Source organism: Diachasma alloeum, unplaced genomic scaffold, assembly GCF_001412515.2.
Source record: "Diachasma alloeum isolate Michigan unplaced genomic scaffold, Dall2.0 Dall_scaffold_00533, whole genome shotgun sequence".
NCBI lineage: Eukaryota > Metazoa > Arthropoda > Insecta > Hymenoptera > Braconidae > Diachasma > Diachasma alloeum.
This window is the reverse complement of record NW_021680665.1, coordinates 182,238-201,541: the sequence shown is the minus strand read 5'-3', so window position 1 is coordinate 201,541 and position 19,304 is coordinate 182,238. Positions and strand designations below refer to the sequence as shown.

Genomic DNA, 19,304 nt, shown 5'->3' with positions numbered 1-19,304 from the left:
TCTGTATTCTGCGCTGTACAGAAGCCTCGTTAGTTGAGGATTCAATAATGCTGGGGATGTTGCCTTAATTTGACAGCCGCACAGGTTCCCCCACCCTTTTCTCCGCACCGGTAAAACCCACCCGGTCCTCGTGAATTCCGTCCGAACAATCCGCCAAGAACAAGACTAAAAAAATTTCCACAGATTCTCTTTTTCATTTCTTTTTTGGTCATTAAAATAACGAAGTAAAAAGTTTTCTTTCACACCCCGATTTTTAATTGCTTTTTTAAAGTTTTCGTGCTTCGATAAATTTCTCACTAAGAGGTAAACTCATGTGAAAGGTCGAGGAAACTCCCAAGTTGAATAGCAATTTTTTTCAGTAAAAATTTTACGTTATCACAGCCAGTTCAAATCGCATCCTTGGGAATCGATACTAATATATATCATTTACGCGCTAGTAAACACTTTAATGAGGGCAAAAGGGGGGAAGCACATCTTTATTGACAGACTCTCGGGGTGAGAGGATTGCCAAGGGGTTGCTATGATCCGGAATGCTTGGGGTTCTAGCAGAATAATAGAGAGAAAGAGAGAGGAGTTTCATTGATTTTCATGATCAGAGAGTAATAATTCGGATTTAGATAAGTTTCATTGGGTGGAAAAGTGATAAAATGAAGGGATTCAAGACGAATTTGAAAATTATTTTGCAAATATCTCTGGAATTAGTTGGTTTAGGATAAAATGGCGAAGGATTTTTTATTGCAAATTTTATGAGATACAAAGAGAATACTTTAACATTTTTCTCTGAACGAAAATTGTTGAACAATTATCTTGTGAATATCACAGAAACGAGTGGGTTTGGACAGAAAGTTGAAATGTCTTGATTGCCAGGAACTTTATAAACTGCGCTTCAAGAGACTTTCTGCGGAATTTTCAATTTCTGATATATTCATGGAATAGTATGATGTATTCCATGCCAAATAAATCAACGGCTGACCCTCACCCTCTTCAAAATTGATTTCGATTTTTTCTGCGATTGGGGGGCTAGAAAAACTATCTCTCAATTTTTTTCAGATTTTTTCGATAGTCCATTTCGGAGATATGATTTCTTCTTGGTTTTTTCGTTTTTTTTCAATAACTCGGGTTCTATTCTACTGGTTTTAATTCATGACACCTCCAAATTTTGCATTTTCTACCATCTATGAGAAGATTTGGAGTCATTTTTTTTTCAATCCTTAAGTGGTTATAATACCGAATTTTCAAAAAAAAAAATTTGAAAAACTTCATTTTCAAAATTACGTCACCTTTTATTTTTCTTATCTTTTTTTTAGTAATTCTTATAACCAAAACCAGCATTTTAAGTCATCATACAAGTTGAGTTCCGTCCTGGATCCATTTTATTTTTAATTTTTTCTTTTCGAAATTCTGCGAATTTGGTCAAAACACCCCAAAACGACTTAGATTATGTACCGAAAAAATATGTAACATATTAGTATACGTTCAAATTCACTTCATACTATTTATGATCAAAGTCAATCAACGCCATTTTGCGGTATTTTGACCAAATCCGTGGAATTTCGAGAAGAAAAAATTGAAAATAAAATAGATCTAGGACGGAACCCAACTTGTATGAGAACTCAAAATACTTATTTTGATTACAAGAGTTACTGAAAAAAAGACGAGAAAAATAAAATGTGACATAATTTTGAAAATTCAAGTTTTTCAACTTTTTTTTGAAAATTCGATATTATGAGCACCCAGGGGTTGAAAAAAAAATTACTCAAAATATTCTTATAGATAGTAAAAAATCGAAAATTTTGACGTGTCATAAATAAAAATCGGATGAATAGAACTGAAGTTATTGAAAAAAAAACGTAAAAACGAAAAAAAAATCATATCTTCGAAAAGGGCCGTCGAAAGAATATGAAAAAAATTGAAAGATAATCTTTTTGGCCCCCCAATCGTAGAAAAAATCGAGAGCAATTTCCAAGAGGGTGAGGGTCAGCCGTTGACTCATTTGAAACGAAATCCTCATATATTTGGAACTGTGACGTATCTAACTCAAAACGTCACAAAACTTTTCGACTCCTCCTTTGACCTTTATGACTTCTCTACTCGCATGATTTCGGCAATTATTGGTTTCAGGAAGCAGTGACACAAGACCATTTTTTAAGAGGTCTTTTTCAGCTGCAAAAAAAGTCTCTTGACATCTTTCTCTAAACCATCTTAGCAAAATAATCTTTACGAATCGAATTGGTCCAGTTGTCTCTTTCAAACAAACCCCTCCTTCTCTCTCTCTCAAAAAAATTTATTTTATTTATATTTCTTCATCGGAATAAGGGGAAGTGCACGCAATTGGAGAGGAAATATTTTTACATTTTATTAACACAATCATCTTTTTCAATTCGACATGCCTGTGTTTCCATAAATCATTTTATGAAGTAAAGAACGAAAAAATAATAAAAAAAATGATAAGGAAATGCAAATGTGAATGGAGATGAAGAAGCGAACAGAATAGAACAAGTTGAAAATTATTTTGTCATTTGCATGTCAACAATGTTAATGGTGTATGGCTCAGTCCTAAAGAAGGAAAAATGAAATTTCCAGCCCAGTTCCTTTTCTTCATTTATTTCTCATTTTCACCCTCCCCCCTTCCCTCCTGAGTAACGACTTTCGCAACGGGCAAAAAATAATCGTGTCATTGAGAATAATATTCCTAGGTGATGTCCATATTTTTATGATTTTTTTTATAATCATATATTGCAGATTTCTCACGTATCAAACGTCAGCCTCGGTTACAGGGAGCAAGGGAAAAAATTTCAATCAAGTAATGACTCCTAATAAAATCCCCTTAGTATTTTCATGACACCTCGCATTATATATACAATCACATGTGTATTTAAAATTGGTTGCTTTACTGTGTTTTTGATCCCATTAAACAACTTGGTTAATTCGTTTTGATATTTCTGTGAATATTTATGAATTCAAGAAAGTATTGTTGAAATGAAAATAATAAATGCAGTTTTTTCAATCAATTTTCTCAAGACATTTGTGGAGTCATGGGGTAAAATGGGTGTAAATCCATGGTGAAGTCGTTAATCGTTAATAACGAATTTCAATTGTGGAGGGATAAAAGGTGGTAAAACTGTCTTGACTCGAGAAGAGCAGAGTATTTTAATAATTATCCTCTTCCACAGAGCGTAATAAAATTTATTATGACAAAAAAATTGCAAAACTTTCCATGAACTAATCTAATCAGTTGAGAAGTCAAATCGACCTATTTAATTCCGCCACTTTACTAGGAAAATCTTACAAATGATTACAAATGATTAGGTTTGGGGGGAAAACATCAAAAGACTTTTCTCAAAGGTGAAGAGGTTTCAAACAAAAAAAGGCTCAATTGAGAATTTCTCCAATGCCCACTCATCGGTGAGATGACCTTATAAAATTACACTACGTTCCTCAATAATTTCCTTAATTTCAATTATTTTAATAAAAATGACAATTCAAAAATACTCACAGAAACTAAAAAAAACAATTACCAAAAGACAGCCAGCCCTCACACAATTTTGTACGCATGAAACTGAAGAACTTTCGAAATATCTTACACTTAATTTAAATCATAAAATGACAAAATTCTTATAACTCGAATCCTTCCTGTAATTATAATTATTTACAAGTCTTAATCTACGTTTAAGAGCACTGCTCCCTCACACTCCAGTCATCCACCAGTTTCCATCAAACTTTCAGCGAAGTGGTAATAATAATTGTAACTTTACAAACGTGACAGATGTCGATTTCACTCGAACAATGAATAGTAATTATCATTATGCTTTCAACTCGATAACAATTGACTTTAACAAAAAACATCAAGGGACCATTTCTGTCACTGCGGAAAATTTGTAACAAAAAAAATATGTCTTGCCATTTATATCTAAACTTTTTCATTACCGCGATAATTTTATGCTTATAAAATTCAGTAGTTTAATGAAAACCCACAATGAATCAATTCAACATTTTTGTTAACTGCACATTCTCTCTCAAAAATAAATGATTTTAGTCACAAATGTCAAGAGACCGTTCGAGCATCATAAAATAATTCAACGATAAACTATCTCTTGGCGTGTTTTTCTCGAATCATTAATTATTGAGATGATGCAATAATCAACAAGATGTGGAAAGTTCGTTCACTCCGTCGTGTTTCACAATACCACTCCTGAATTTGTTATTAGCCACCACTTCATTGCTGAAATAAATCTACCAATTTCCAGCTCGTCCCCTCCCCCTGAATCCATTATTCCCATTATTATTCCCCCTGAAGGGATTTCCTCGTTTCCCCCCCCTCGGTGAAAAATTATTGGGAGGTCCTCTGGGTCCCCTATCCATCCAGGGCGCCCTCGGTGACCCCCTAAAGCCCCCTCGGCCCCTCTGCGGATGTCCGCCGCCCCTCCAGGGAGCGAAAGGACTCACAGAGGCTGGCGAGACAGGTGTGGGTAGTCTCCCCCTGAAATTAGGACTGCCATGCTGACCCTCGTAGTCATAAACGATGACAGGATAAAGCTCTGGAGGTCCATTATTGGGCATGAAAGCCCTCTTCCTTGACGGAGACATCTGATTCTCCTCCAACTGCTCCAGTGATCCATTGGATGCTTGTCTCTTGAGATCATTGACCCCAGCAGGCTTCCCTGAGTTCATTAGAGCCTCCAGGTGCTCCGAGAGATTCCTAGGAGGCTCGTCAGCACGAGTTAATGAACCCTCCTGCGATCTCTCTTCACTTGTGATCTCTTCACAGTCGCCAGGAGTCTCAGGCTCTTTCTGATCTCCAGGATCATTATGAGAGGGTTCTGAATCCTTTGGAGGGCTTGGTTGAGCACCTGGACGTTCATTATCTTCGTTGATTACCTCCTCAGGTACACGAGAATCATCTTGACTCATATCTGGCATTATTGGCATCCCATTGTCATCCAGGATGACTACAGTCTCAGGGGGTTGGAGGAGTGATAATCTTCCAGGTGGTGGAGCTTCCTGATGGAGCTCCAGTTGGTCTTGGGGCCGGTGGCGACGGTGTGGTGGACCTTCGGGGAACCTTTCACGACGACCTCGAGGGAACGGACGCCCTCGACCTCGAAGGAACATTGGGGAGTCTCGGTGATGCTGTGGGTGCTGCTGGAGGTGATCTGGAGGGAATCGACGATCATCGTGGAAGTCTGGATGTTGATTTTCCTGAAAATCGTACATATCCGGTCGATTCGGGTGGAAATCGGGGGGAAAATCAGGCTGTGGAGGGAGGAAATTGGGTGGGAGATTGGGATTACCTCGAAAATTCAGGTGATTTGGATGGTTTGGAGGGAAGTCTGGGTGGTTTTGACGATAGGGTGGGAGGGGCGGAAGTGGCGGACCTGGGTGCATGTTCCGCAGGTCTGGTGGGGGATTGCGTGGGATGGGGGAGGGCAGAGGAATCACTCGCATGTCCATGTCGACGTGGTGGAGGGGGCCTGGCCTCATGTCACGATCTTGGGCACGGACGTCCACGAGGATTCGATTTTTTTGCTTCGAATCCGTCTCCTCGTCCGACATCTCCATGTCCACGGATTCTACTATGTCACCGGGTTGATTTTGTCGCCTGGAAGATAATGGAATTTATTTTAGCGTGGTTTAAGAATCTCTTCAGCTTTTTTTTTCTAAATGTATTTTTGCATCGTTCGAGGAGAAAATCATGGGTTTTAACTGAGATTTTAGGATTTGTGCCTATACCGTTTGTTTTTGTGATTTTCCATTGTTTCCTGAAACGGTAAATGAATGAAAACCAAATTAATAGTTTTGATTTTGTTAATTGCAATGTAGAATAATCGTCTATTTTTCCATTTATTCCTTTAGAAAGAATAATTTTGTTTGTTTTCTTCAAATTTCTTCAAGGATAGGATGATAGGATATCAAATAAAAGAATCGCCTAAATGGGGATATGATGGCTTCTATATCTTCAAGAATGTTTTAATTAGCAGAAAAAAATTATTTAAAGTGAAAATAACAAAACAAGGAATAATTATATTAAGAAATAGTTGAATGCAGCGAAAACCTCTAATTTCTAGACGACTGGGCCATTTTTTTTATTTATTAAATGTCCATCAATAGAAAAAATAATTGATCAGATGATTATACACGAGTGATATTATTGAAATGTAAAATAATCAGTACAATGTTCATTTTATTTATGGAATATTCAATGCAAGTTGAAACGTCCATAAACAAGTCCCCGACTGGAAATTGACCTGTTTACCCTATTATGGCGGGGTTGCTTTACTCCGAAAAATGAAATTCGATATCTCAACGTTTTGTTTGGAAATGTTAACCGAAATTTTTTGGTACGGTATCAGTGACATGACAATCCCTTCTATAATGAGAAAGAATTTCAATGTGGCAATAAAAAAGAATTGCAAACGTATTGATATAAAAGCAAAGAATGATAGTTCACGAAGTCCCAGTTTTCTTCAGTTTTTTTTTTTGGTCGAAAAATTGCATTTTCCTGTAACAAATTATGTTAATTTCCCAAAAATTGCTGTTTCGTAAACGATTTTTACCCTCTATTTGAAATTTCGTGGATGGATTAAAAATGTGAAAATCTCAAACCAGAAATTTTGTCTAGAATTTGCTGTGCATTTTTGATAACCCGCCATAAAAGATTTTTGACGGAAGAAAACCATTTTTGTTCCTTGATTGCTACAATCTTCTAAACTCCTGCATAAGCTTCCAAATGATTGCATAAAAAATTGCTTCTTCTCACCTTGAATCGTTAATTTCATATTTAGTTGTTATTTTCCTCATTTTCGAAGACATTTAATTTTTCCTTTCTCGTTTCTTTTTTTAGTTTTTTCGTTTCATTCTCAAAAAAGTGTCATCTTGCAATTTCTAATTACGTTCATTTGTCCTGATTATTTGGACTTACCTGTAATCTTGATCAGTACCGCTCCACAAATTATTACCGGTTGGTGGTTGTGATTCATTAGAATTCGCTGAATTATTAGCTGGACTGCCGATTAAACTGATCAGATTTCGATGATCGACATCAGCAACTTTCATCAAACGATGAGGGAGGTGGGTATCGGGGGGCAATGGAATTGGTATGACCCTGTGGTCTACGTCAGCAGCGCTGCTGAGGATGGGCTCCTCTGTCTGAGAGTCGTTATACTGCACAGGATCTGTAAAGCTCGATTTCTCGTAGATCGGAGGAGACTCCGGAGTTTCTGAGAGATTGGGCTTGCCTCTCATACCATTAGACCAGGTGGGTTCACTGGGGGACTCCCAACGCTCGGTTTCACCATTGTCACTTGACCATGAATTCTTTCCTGAGGATAGAAACCATAATTTTTGAGTAAACCAATGCACACCACAATTTGACCAATTCCACTTCAAAATATGCATCAAAACCAAGTCGAAAAACGATTGAAATCTTGAGTGCTATAAAACAAAATGTTCGAGTTTTATGAATTTTTAGCTTTTAATTAATCATCTTGCAACCGTATGGAAGAAAATAAAATAGTATATTTCGATACGAGTTGGACGGAATTGTTACGAGTGTGAAGTTGACAATCACACGAGCGTCACGGGCTGGAAATTCCTGTCTCATGTGTCGAACAATATTTTTCATCACGCTGTGACGAAAAGTGAACTTTCGGCTCCGCGTGTAAAAGTCCGCCACATTGTGATGAAAAATATTGCTCGTCACTCGTGAAAAAATGTTTTTTAGCTCGTTACGAAATATACTATTTTGACACTGCTGCTACGTTCACCTCGTGCCGAAAAGTGTCTTTTCGTTTACTCGTAAACAAAAGTCTTTTCGTTTACTTGTAAATGAAGATGGGACAGTTCGGCCACTCGCTGAACGTAACATCACTGTCAAAAAATATTTTATGTCATTAGGCCCGATAAACCGCGATGCTAACCTTGCTTCGCTCGATTAGATCGCGGTTTTCGGGCCCAATGACATAAAATATCGTATGTCACACGGCAATAAAATTATTATCTGGCGAATGTGATCATAATCCTCGCCTTTGGATCGGATTATAAAGCCACATTCGCCAGATAATACTTTTATCACCTGATGACATAATATATTAGTTCGACACATGTGAGACAGGAATTTTCAGCTCGTGTAATTGACAGCCAACTTCCCACGCATGAAAATTCGGTTGCACTCGTATCGAAATATACTATTTTGACAGTGATGTTACGTTCAGCGAGTGGCCGAACTGTGCCTTTTTCGTTTACAAGTAGACAAATAGTACATTACATGCCCGAGCCTTGGAAAACAGATCACCGTCCCCCACGTGCAAGATTGCCTTCCGAGCCGAAGGCGAGTGTATATTATTTTGTATACTATGAATAAACGAAAAGGCACTTTTCGATACGAGGTGAACGTAACAGCAGTGTCAAAATTAGTATATTTCGTTACGAGTGCGCAAAACTGTTTTTTGGCTCGTGGAAGGTTTATAGCATCAGTCGAAGGCGAATGATATAATCCCACGAGCCAAAAAACACTTTTCCCATGAGTATCGAACGATATTCTACATCACAATGTGTGGAAAAGGGACGTCTTAGGCAAAATAGTATATTTCGATAAGATTGCGGCGGGAAAGTGTTTTTGGGCTCGTGGGAGATTTATAGCACGAGCTGAAGGCGAGTGATATAATCCCATGGGTCTAAAAACACTTTTCCCGCGAGTATCGAACCCGATTTTTCATCACAATGAGTGGGAAGCGGGGTTTTGCGCACGTGGAGCGTGCGTAAAATGGCACTTTACACACAGAGTGATGAAAAGTTACTTTTTCGCACAGCGTGATGAAAAAATTGTTCAGGCGGGGATCGCCTTGAAACTTGAAAATTCTTGATGGGTGAATGGAGTAATCGAGCGGTTTTTAAAAATCTAAGAATGGCAACATCTCGAAGACTTTGGCCGAACAGGTATGCATGTTTAGATTGATTCCTTAAGAAAGACATAGAAGACATTCCTGTAGAAGACATTCAGATGAATATTAATAAAATAACTTCCTCCCTTTGGGCCGGGAAGTTAAAAAGATTGAAATCGGTTGGATAGTTTTCGAGATGTTTACGAAAAACGATTAAGAAACAAACGGCGATTTCTCCAAAACGGTTGGATCGATTGGGATGGAATTGAACACGGAGTTAGTCCTCATTAATACTTGTAATCTGACAAAATTGAGATTGTTTGAAATTATTTTAGTCTTTAATTCTTCAATTTTCTAAAAGTTGACCACATACATACACACATGGTCGTCAAACTTTATATTTTTACGTTTCAGACCATTATTCTGCATCATTTCCAAGCAAAATTAGAAAATCTAAAGATAGAACGATTTTAATGCCTCCGTTCGCACGCAAAAACTGGGAAACGTAGAATTAAACCGATTTTCTCCACTTTTCATTGTAAACCCTCATTTTTTTAGTTTTTATCTTAAAAACGGTCCATGAACTACAATTTTCATCTGATTCAAACATTTCTTTTAGTGTTCGTTAGACTCCAAAGGGTGGAATTGGTTAACCGTTGTTTTAAATTTTGAATAGGGTGAACTGTCCAGTGTTCAAACAAATAAGAGTCGTCAAATACCAATGACCAAAAGACCAAGATTCAATAATTTGGGAAATTTTCACCAGGTCTCGTTGAATTTAGGTACATTATGCATTATTCATATTGGTTTTGTAAAAGAACAAAAGTCCCATTTCACTCCATAGAACATTTGCTCTACGATAAATATATAAATTAGTTCAATCACTGGACCAGTTTGAACACTGGTGTGTGTACTCTAGATGATGAAAAAATCATTTTTGTGCAACACCGTTCTAAAAAATTCACTCTTCGTCACCGTTTAGTGTGCGTAAAGTGCTTGTTTTCCGCACGGTATGCGTAAAGTTCAAAAATTTTAACTTTATGCATTCTGTGCACAAAAACAACCACTTTACACCACTACTTTTACCAACTACCACACTAAACCGGGAATTCAGCAGGTATCACAAAAAAATAGTATGTATCACGTGTGCGTGTGAAAAGTAGTTTTCTACCAATCAACCAGATGTTCATAGGGATGGTGGGGGAATAAGTTCACATTGATTAAATTGTCACAGTGCGACGTTTCGCTAAATCTTTTTATGTCGCGCCGTGCAATAAGTCGAGTTTATCGCACCCTGCGCTTCGCGCAGCGTGCTCAAAACTCGACTTCTGCACGACTTGACATAAAATATTATAGAGCACTCGGTAATAAACTTCGTTTTCAACGAATGTGTGTACAGACCTCGCCTTTGGCTCGACCTGTAAACTACTCATTCGTTGAAAACGAAATTTGTGCCCTTGTATACTCTAATGTACTATTGTGATTACTAGGCAATCATGCGCACTGTCGCGCGCGACCACCTTCAAGTGAGCGCTGTAACGCACAATAACATCTTCGTAGTCATGGAAATCATTGATTGATCCATCAATCGCAAGACGACTAAAAAGTTAACAATCAAAACAATCATTCATTGTCAATCAACTTTATGAAAAAGGACTCTCCTCGCTCGGTTTTTCATAATGTTCCGAAAAAATTTTCTTGTGATGAATCGAAGGTAATTTCAATCAAAGAAAAAAAAATGTTTTTCACTTTCGTATACCCTCTCGAATGTTTACGATTTTCCCCTTATCCCACCCCCAACCCTCCCTGTACCGCCAAAGAAAAAAAAGATATATACAAACTTCTCAAAAACTAAAAGCAACCTTTGTTTAGACGTTATTGAAAAGCAAGCTAAAAAGATAGAATCGAAAAAAAAGATTTTTTTCATGATCTATTAGAAATAAAAAAAAAATAGATACCCAATTTTCTTCTTCGGAATCCAACGAACGTTAGCAGGTTTGAATGGGATGAAAATTGTGATCTATGAAGCATTTTTACGGTACAAGGAGGCTTTTAAGTATTACCGAAACGTAAGCATAAGTGGGGGAAGGGGGTTCAAGATTTCTAACAGTAGGTGTTATCAATATAAGGAATATGCTGACATAGAGGGGACCGGTCCAGGATTGACGAGCCCTAATCTCGAAATAGTATATTTCGTGATTAGGCCGAAAAAAACTTTCCTGGCGAATATGAGGTTTGCAGCACAAGCCGAAGGCGAGGGCTGCAATCATATTCGTCAGAAAAGTGTTTTTTGGCCGTATGACGAACAATATTTTTCCGCTCCGCGTCCGTGAATCTCTGCCTACGGCCGGAATGACAAAAATAGTATATTATGTCACTAGGCGATAAATGATTTTTTTAACTGAAAACGGGTTCAACTCCACATGTTTCCCATTTTTTTGGATGGCTCATCACATAGAAAGTCTCTCAATAGATCCATTTAGCCTCAGCAGAGTTTCAAGTTTCGGAGCGGTTCCCCCTTAAATAAGATTTCGTACGCAATTGTCGATAAAAATTAATGAATATGTGGTTTCTAATATCCCCAATGAACGTCAAAGAAAGAATAAAATTGAAATTTTGATAAGCCTCATTAGTTCCAATTTAGTATTTTTACTCGTGATTCAATCGGGAGCAAAGTAATAATATGAGACGATGTATCTTCAAGCTCGGATTTGTTCCGATCTTCCAATCCAAGAGAGATAGAATAATTCTCTTAAGGACCGTTTTAGTAGTGCAGAATGGGAGCGACAAGGGGAGTGATTATGAAGATTTCGCAATGTCTCTTGAATGCTGAGATAGTCCGATCAGACTGAACCTTGAACGAAATCGACTCATCTTATTTCACCACTTCACTAATGAATCCAGCTCGTCATAAAACACCATAATTCATTCAATTCTTGAATAATTTAGTAGCAAAATAAGAAAACAAGATGAGACCAGGCATGACAAAATTTCATTTAGAGATCTAGCGAATTCGTTACAAAATCCTGTTAGTTTTTCACCGATTTTACGGAAAATTTTCGCAACCTTTCTGCCAATTCTTTCCAATAGAAAATGTCTACTAGAATCTACGTCATAGAAAAAATTTGTAGAATTTGATCGTTGCGTACAATTTTTTCTATCGTGACATTTTTATGAGAATGTCTCGACGCAAATTTTCTCACTCCATTTTTTTTCTCGTCTCATTAAGAAAGTCGAATAAAAAATTTAGATAATCCAAGCTAAAGAATTTCTACAGAAAAATCTTAATAGAGTATTGATACATGAATAACATTCTATTGGCTTTACCTGTAAAGTATTATCTATTAAATATATCTATTGGAAAAACATGCTGAAAAGGTGTGAAATGGTTCAATAGAATCAGCGGACAACTGATAGAATTTCCAATATAAGTACACTAAAAGTGTCTGCCGAATGCGCTAGATTTCAAAATGAATTTCTAATAAAAAAAAACTTCTAATTTCCTTATCTGTGGCGAATATCCTCGACTCTGACTGAGGACAGGAAATGCTCATGTAAGGTGAATATTCTAAATATTATTTGTAAGGTGAATGTTTACAGTAACTAAATGCTCAGGCCCTAGCTGAATGTACAAATAGAGTACCATAACTTTTGGTGGGCAAAAAAATTACTTTACGTGTGTCACTTCGTTTCTCTGAATCGTCTGTCAAAGTGTGGTATCAAATAATAACTTGCAGGATTTAGGATACTTTGAAAATTCAAAAAAGTTCGGCTACTGGGATAAAGTCAGATACTGGGATATTTACCATATATTTTTTCATTACCCTCAACCAAATGAATCCCTATCGAAATTTTACTATCCTCGTTAGAGCATTTTTCAAACAATGATCTGAAATTTGAATAGAGAACTTGCACGGAGCTCAGTTTTCCCTAATTTCCCTAATCATCCATTCTACAAACCCCGTAGATACCTAAATGAAAAAAATTTAAAGAAATATTGCCTAGATATTTTTTTACAATTGATTGAAAACCAAACGTTTTTGAAACCGATTATTTCAATCATGATGTCACAAAGTGGCATAAGTAATGCTAGGTAGCGCTCCATTGGTTGAATGTGAGGAGAGGAGCGAATTGCCATCATCCATTGCATAAGGCGTACGTGAAGATTGAGTTAGGTTGGCTCGAGCCATTCTGTGATTGGTCCAGCGTTTGACCACCCTTGTGATGTCATTAACGATTTGAAATTTTCATTTCAAGCATATGAAATCTTCAACTTTCACAGTCAATTATTAATTATTAAGCAATATTTATAATGTCCATAAATGAAAGATTAATCATTTAACCCTTAAGTGATCGCACAATGAGGGAATCCCGCCGTTTTTTTTCTTTTTACACAAAAAGTTCGTGAATGAAAAATCCATAAAAATTTGTACTCCTACTTTCAAACATGAAATACATCAACATTTTTTTTTTCGGTCCAGACTTACACCCATGAATTATTAAAATCTTCTGAATACTCGACTCGCTGAAAATCCCGATGTTTAACCTCAAAATTTCATAATTTTGCACTTTTTCAAATCGAGTTCTTGGATTATCAAAATTAGCTGTAAACGTGGAATTAATTTTTTTTTTGTTCAACTTTGTTTTCCTCGAAATCGTAAAATACACGGGGCGGTGATTTTCTTACCGCGCAACTAACTACGTTCGATGAAGAGCTGCGACCACTTAAGGATGTTTATCCAAAATCGCAAGTATTAAAAAAAAATTGATTTTTTTTTCAACTGAGAGATGAAGTTATTCTCTTTATCTTAAGGAAAATTTCAATCCACCAAGCCACCTTTATTATTTAGAAATGGAGTGGACAAAATGCATCAAAGGCATGAGCTAACATGCCCTTATATGGGATAGAATCTTTCAAATATGTACTCTTTTTGCCCGAGTACCCCAAATTTTTCTCTGGCTATTCGATTCAGTATAGTTTTACACATTACCTTCTATTTTTATTTCTATTTTTAGACTCTTCTAGTAGGTGAATTGTAAATGTCTACATAAATCCCATAAGAGCCAGTGTATAAAGAAAAATTTGTTCATTTATTTCTGGCGAGACTGTCGCGATTAATTTTTTTTTAACATCAACGAAGTTAGTTTCATATGTTCTATTATTAGCCAAAAAAAATGTAGAATTTTCCTTGAACATGAAAAAATAAGATTTGCTGAAAATGCTTAATTATCCTTAAGTGTTAAGGGTTAAGACCGAAACTTGAGATAAAAAAATTGAAAAAAATGCATGCCTTCAAAAGTTCCCTATTCCCTCATCTTATTTTATCCTTTCAGAATAGAACAGCTCCAAAAACTCACCCGTCTCCCACTTAGCCCCCTCCTTCGTCCCCTCATTAGCAGGTGTCCAGGTCGGAAATTTAGGCGGTAGTTTATTATAACAGCCTTCCTCCTCCAGAAAGATCGGTGGAGGAAGTGGCGGAGGAGGCAGAGGATTAACAGAGCTCGCAGTTCCCTCAAATCCCCCTTGCTCTCTTGAGTACCCAGGTCCACGTGCCAAGGGCGTGCTATGCCCAATCTGATGATTCCCTCCAATTCTCTCCCCCTGTGCCCCGCCCATCCTAGGTGTCGTCGTCCCCACCTGCCTTTCCAAATGCGTATAATCCGGCCTCTGAGGTGATTCAGCCCTCGGCTCAGGCAGATCCAGCCCCAGTCCAGGAATTCCCCCAGAACTAGTAGCACTGTTGGCCTCAGGAACCTTCAAGAAACTTCCTGACGGGAATTCCTCCCCAGCAGCCCCCTTGGACGGCCTCATATTGATCACTTCAATGGGCATCGCCTCATTATAAATCTGACTACCTCCAGGACTCTTATCATTAAAGATACTCCTCATGTCAAAGTCTATATTGCCCCCGATGAACGACGAAAAATTACTCGTGAAATCATTGGAACTGTTCCCCTGTGAGGTATCAGGCGCTGGCACTGGTAAGGGTTCATAATCCTGGCTGTAAGATCCATACATTGATGGTGGAGCAACCTCCTTCACTGAACTCACGTTCTGATCATCCCCAGGGAGCTCAATATCACTGTCAGGACTCGGTGAAGGTGCATTCACATCCGGAGATGGAATTGGAGAAGTCAGAGTTGGCAGAAGTTCGTCCAATTTCTTCTTCAGGTTTTTCACTCTGCTGCCAAAATTTCGATACGCGTTGGTTACGATTTTGACTTCACCCCTTTGAGTCTCGTAGAACTGATCAGCTTGTTCCAACAGCTCCAGCACTTGCACTCGTTCCCGGATCTCAGCTTCCAGCGCTCGGACGTAATTCTCGATGTTCTTGACTGCCGTTTCCACTTCCTTCTCTGCGTCCTCGACTCTTCTTCGGTCTTTCAAGGAGGCGCAGAGTTCCTCGGCATTGTCAATGTCGATGTTACTGTCGCGGAGATCTTTCAGACGAGCGTCAGTGGCAGTTTCGAGGGTCGAGCAGGATCGCATCGTGGAGATCAGGAGGGCAGCCTGGAACTCCTCGGGCATGTTGACTGGTTGAGGATCGATTTTTTTTTTTGGGGCGGCTGAGATGAGGCCGGAGAGGTCCGTGAGGAACTCCTCGTCGTAGACTTGACGTTGTTCCCATATTTTGAAAATCCGGAGAATCCGGTGTTTTACTTTTTCGTCGCGGACCATAGTGGTGGCTCGTTGAAGGGTTGTGCCCCAGGACTCGACAAACTCGTAATTTTTTCGTTTTGAGTATTGAATGACATCATTAGCGAGGTAGAAGAGCGTCAGTCTGTGCTCAACTTTCACTGAGAACGGAGAAATTAAAAAACAATGAGGGATTAACATGAAATAGATTGAATGATTAGTTCGACGATAGCTTCAAATGGAAGAAATTCAGCGAAAATGTAAATTACTTTGGTTATTGTAAGGTATATTTGGAGATTTTTCTGCAAACCTAGTGCTTTCAGAATATTTCTTAATAAACCTGCATGAAATTTTAAGATCCATTTCTTTTCGAAAAAACTAGTTGCCAGATATTTCTGAGAATATTCTCGAATGGAAGATTCATAGAAAAATTTAGAAAGACATTGTTTGTAGAGATCTCTCAAAATTTATTTATGAAGTTAGAAGAATCAGAGATTTTTCCAAATTGGTCTACATAAAGTTCTTAGATGTGACTTCTTTTTAAAAAAATTATTTTATAAAATACCTTAGAAACAAGATGTTTCGAGGCAAAAACCTCAATAGCATCTTCATTTTAGATATAATTTCTTTTATAAATAGTGTTGCGTATTTGTTTTTTTCCTTCCTCTAAACCACCTTCAAGAACGATTGTCCGTTCGCTCTAATTCATTTAATAAACTGTTATTCATTACTAAATGGCCTCATACTTTACATTGGTATCAGAGTTCCCACAAATCATATACCTTCCAATATTTGTAGATGTCCTTTAACCCACAAGTTTCTGGGATATTTATAAACTCATCTGCATTGAAGTTTCACACTTGTTCGATTATACAAAAAACTAATTGACGAATTTTTTGCTATCTTTGGAAGGTCTAAGTTTAAAGAAACATCCCAGAATAATTTTTGTATAGAATTGTATGGACTACAAAAAATGTCTTTGGACATTTTGTAGGGCAACTCCTTATCTCCGGAAATATTCATAGAATAAATGTTCAAAGGAGTGAAATGTTGTATCTAGCAAAATTTGCAGTCAAAAAGATAATTCCCTATCTCTTCTCAAACGAATTAGCTTCGCAGGTATTCACAAAACAACTCATCTAAAAAAGTGAACTGTTGAAAACGAGAACGAAAAAACAAATCTCAGGACATTTCTTGTAATGCTGAAAATTGCGAAAGAAATTATTGTTCGTCATATCTGCATGGAAAGTTCGATTTTCCTCCCCAAATGAAGAAAGGAAAGTGGCTTATTCCCCCCCGACCCATCAAAAAATATATTTAAAACATAGATATGGGCCAATTCCATACATTTGTCAAATTTATAAAGAATATATAAAAAATATAAATAAAACATATATTTTATGTATTTTTTTACATAAATTGGGCCAATTTAAGATATTTTTTTATATATTTTTCAAAATATAAATGTTTCCGTGTGGGTCTGTACTGCTTCTCGCGGTTCCTCATCTGCGAATAGATCTTTTCATTCTGAAAATCTAGGATTATTCCGTTCATCGAACTGAAAAATCTTCGGAAAAATGATCAAAAATTCTGAGAAATATTTGACATTTAAGATAATATAGATTTCAGCCATCAAAAATTATGATTATAGAAATCCCGTAAAAGTGTTCGAAACTCCTAGGGAAATTAACATGGGAAAAAAGTGTCCGAAAATCTAGTGACTGAGGATGAAAAGGTCAATTGATATTGCATATTTCCCCAACTCAGAAATTTGAAAATCACAAAAAAATGTTGTTTCGGGCTGTTGCGTTGGGGATTTTTTATTTGTGTAGTTGGACAGTCAATGTGGTGCCAACGTCATACGAGTAAAAAAAGCCCTCGCAACACCCCAAAAAAATACTATTTCATTCCTCGAATTTCTGTTGTTTTCGATAATCCTTGGAATGACGCAACCCAAATTTCTTCGTGAATTTACAAAGAAAAATTGATCTTTACCGTGAAAACATGAGGAAAAATAATGTATGCATCTAGGAAGGAAAACAGGACACCAAGCCCGCTTGTTTACCAATCCACACACGAGTTGGAGTATCCTATTTTCCCCCCTTGGTGCACAATTAACACTGAGAGAAAAACGAACAAGTTCTCAAACAAGTCTTGTTTAGGCCAACAAAATCGTTAGTTGAAAATTACCAAGAAAACAATTGTTTGGTTCGACTTTGAAAATCTCAAACATGAATAATTGCTCTGCTTTTGGAAACAACGAAATATTTGGCGGATCATTCATACAAGACAGTGCTTTTCCAGGATAAAAATATCTTTTATGGAGGAAAGTTTATCAAGAAATATTTTGTCCCAAAGTTATAAAATTGTTGTTATATCATTATTATTATTTCATTTGAGAATTAATTTTTTGTCTGTGATTATTGAATAACCGAAACGACAATATACTATACCTCTTTTCATATGAAACGCGCATTTGTCGGGAGCAAAATACTTATGGGAGTGTCGAATAACGAAGTACTGCTAGAAATTACATTGCTCGCTTGCACAGAGAATAACTTTTTTTCGAAAAGACTAAATATATTTTTGCAATAGGAGAGGGTGGGGTAAAATGGACACTTTTGACTTTTTTCGAAATGTCCATGACGTGTTGAATTATTCATGAAGTGGAATAATTCTGTTTCTCAATTGAAAGAACAATTCTTCCCCTTTGTGACGAGTCTAGACTGAGCTCAATTGATAGATCTGTTTCTGAATTATGAATATTTAAAAAAAGGTAAAAAGTGTACAATTTACGCCACCTGTTTGGAACAAAAAAATCTATTTTTGATAATTTTGAATAGACGATTTTCTTGGCACAAGTAAGACTTGTTTAAGGGGTAACAGAATGCCGCCAATTTTCCAAATTTTTGGAGCAAACTTGCCGAAAGTTATCGATATTTTTACAAATTCACGCACTTTTCTGTTTTTTCTCTCTGTGTACTATTCCTCTCCTTTCAACTTCTCCCCAAAACAGAAGTTTACTGAATCATTGGGAGTCCCTTACCTTTCTTCAACACTTGCAACCAAGTTGCAACAATTTTCTTGTGATGCTCCCGTCTCTCCAGGCACCACGAAGATAAACTCTGTATCGACTCCTGCGAGTCTTTGAGAGTATGGAGCTTCTTCTCGAAGAGCTCCGCGTCAAACTCGGCATTAGCCATTTCTCCAACACCAATTTAAAAATCTAAAATCCTCGACAGACACTTCTTGCTGATTGTTCGAGCGTCAACCACGATTGTTGTCTCATCATCAACATTTGTAAGCCCTCCGAGTTCATGAACTATAACCTAGCGACATGGGTATGTTGAAGAATCCAATGAATTCACCTGGATCGATTCAAAAACCCATCGATTTCATTAAATAATCACCAATCATTCTTTATAAATTAAATTGCAACAGAAGATTGATGCTGGTACTCACAAAATTTGTCGAATTTCTGCACTTCTGGGGCTCAATGTTTTTTCGTATGTATGTGGATATGTTGGGTCGTCGCGCCGAGGGGAACTATCTCCTCACTACGATGTTTATTTTCTTCTGTGAACAATCACTCTTCAATCACTGGTCACTAATTATTGAGATGAGCAACGATCGATTGATCATTTAGAGGCTAATGATCTAGGTGTTTACAATCACCGGTGGATTTATTCATCAATACAAATTCACGAATATCTGCGGTATCTTGCCAATACACCGAGGTCAGCCATTTTTATTTAGGACCAAAACACTACCGCGCAATGGCGTTCGGC

General features: G+C 37.3%; 1 protein-coding gene across 1 annotated transcript; it reads right to left on the bottom strand.

Moving 5' to 3' along the window:
• Nucleotides 1-1,938: 1,938 nt before the first annotated feature.
• On the bottom strand, nucleotides 1,939-19,248 carry LOC107042865 (serine/arginine repetitive matrix protein 1). Its single transcript, XM_015264071.1, has 5 exons — nucleotides 18,979-19,248; nucleotides 18,563-18,884; nucleotides 14,238-15,677; nucleotides 6,920-7,319; nucleotides 1,939-5,599 (listed from the first exon to the last, which is right to left on the bottom strand). The coding sequence occupies exons 2-5, from the start codon at nucleotides 18,717-18,719 to the stop codon at nucleotides 4,234-4,236; spliced, it is 3,363 nt and encodes a 1,120-aa protein (XP_015119557.1). The 5' UTR covers nucleotides 18,720-18,884; nucleotides 18,979-19,248; the 3' UTR covers nucleotides 1,939-4,233.
• Nucleotides 19,249-19,304: the final 56 nt, after the last annotated feature.

Coding starts and splice junctions, on each gene's coding strand:
- LOC107042865 (XM_015264071.1), bottom strand. CDS start 18,719: ATGGCTAATGCCGAGTTTGACGCGGAGCTCTTCGAGAAGAAGCTCCAT. Junction 15,678..18,562: donor GTTGCAAGTGTTGAAGAAAG/GTAAGGGACTCC, acceptor CTCCGTTCTCAG/TGAAAGTTGAGCACAGACTG. Junction 7,320..14,237: donor GGGGGCTAAGTGGGAGACGG/GTGAGTTTTTGG, acceptor TTCTATCCTCAG/GAAAGAATTCATGGTCAAGT.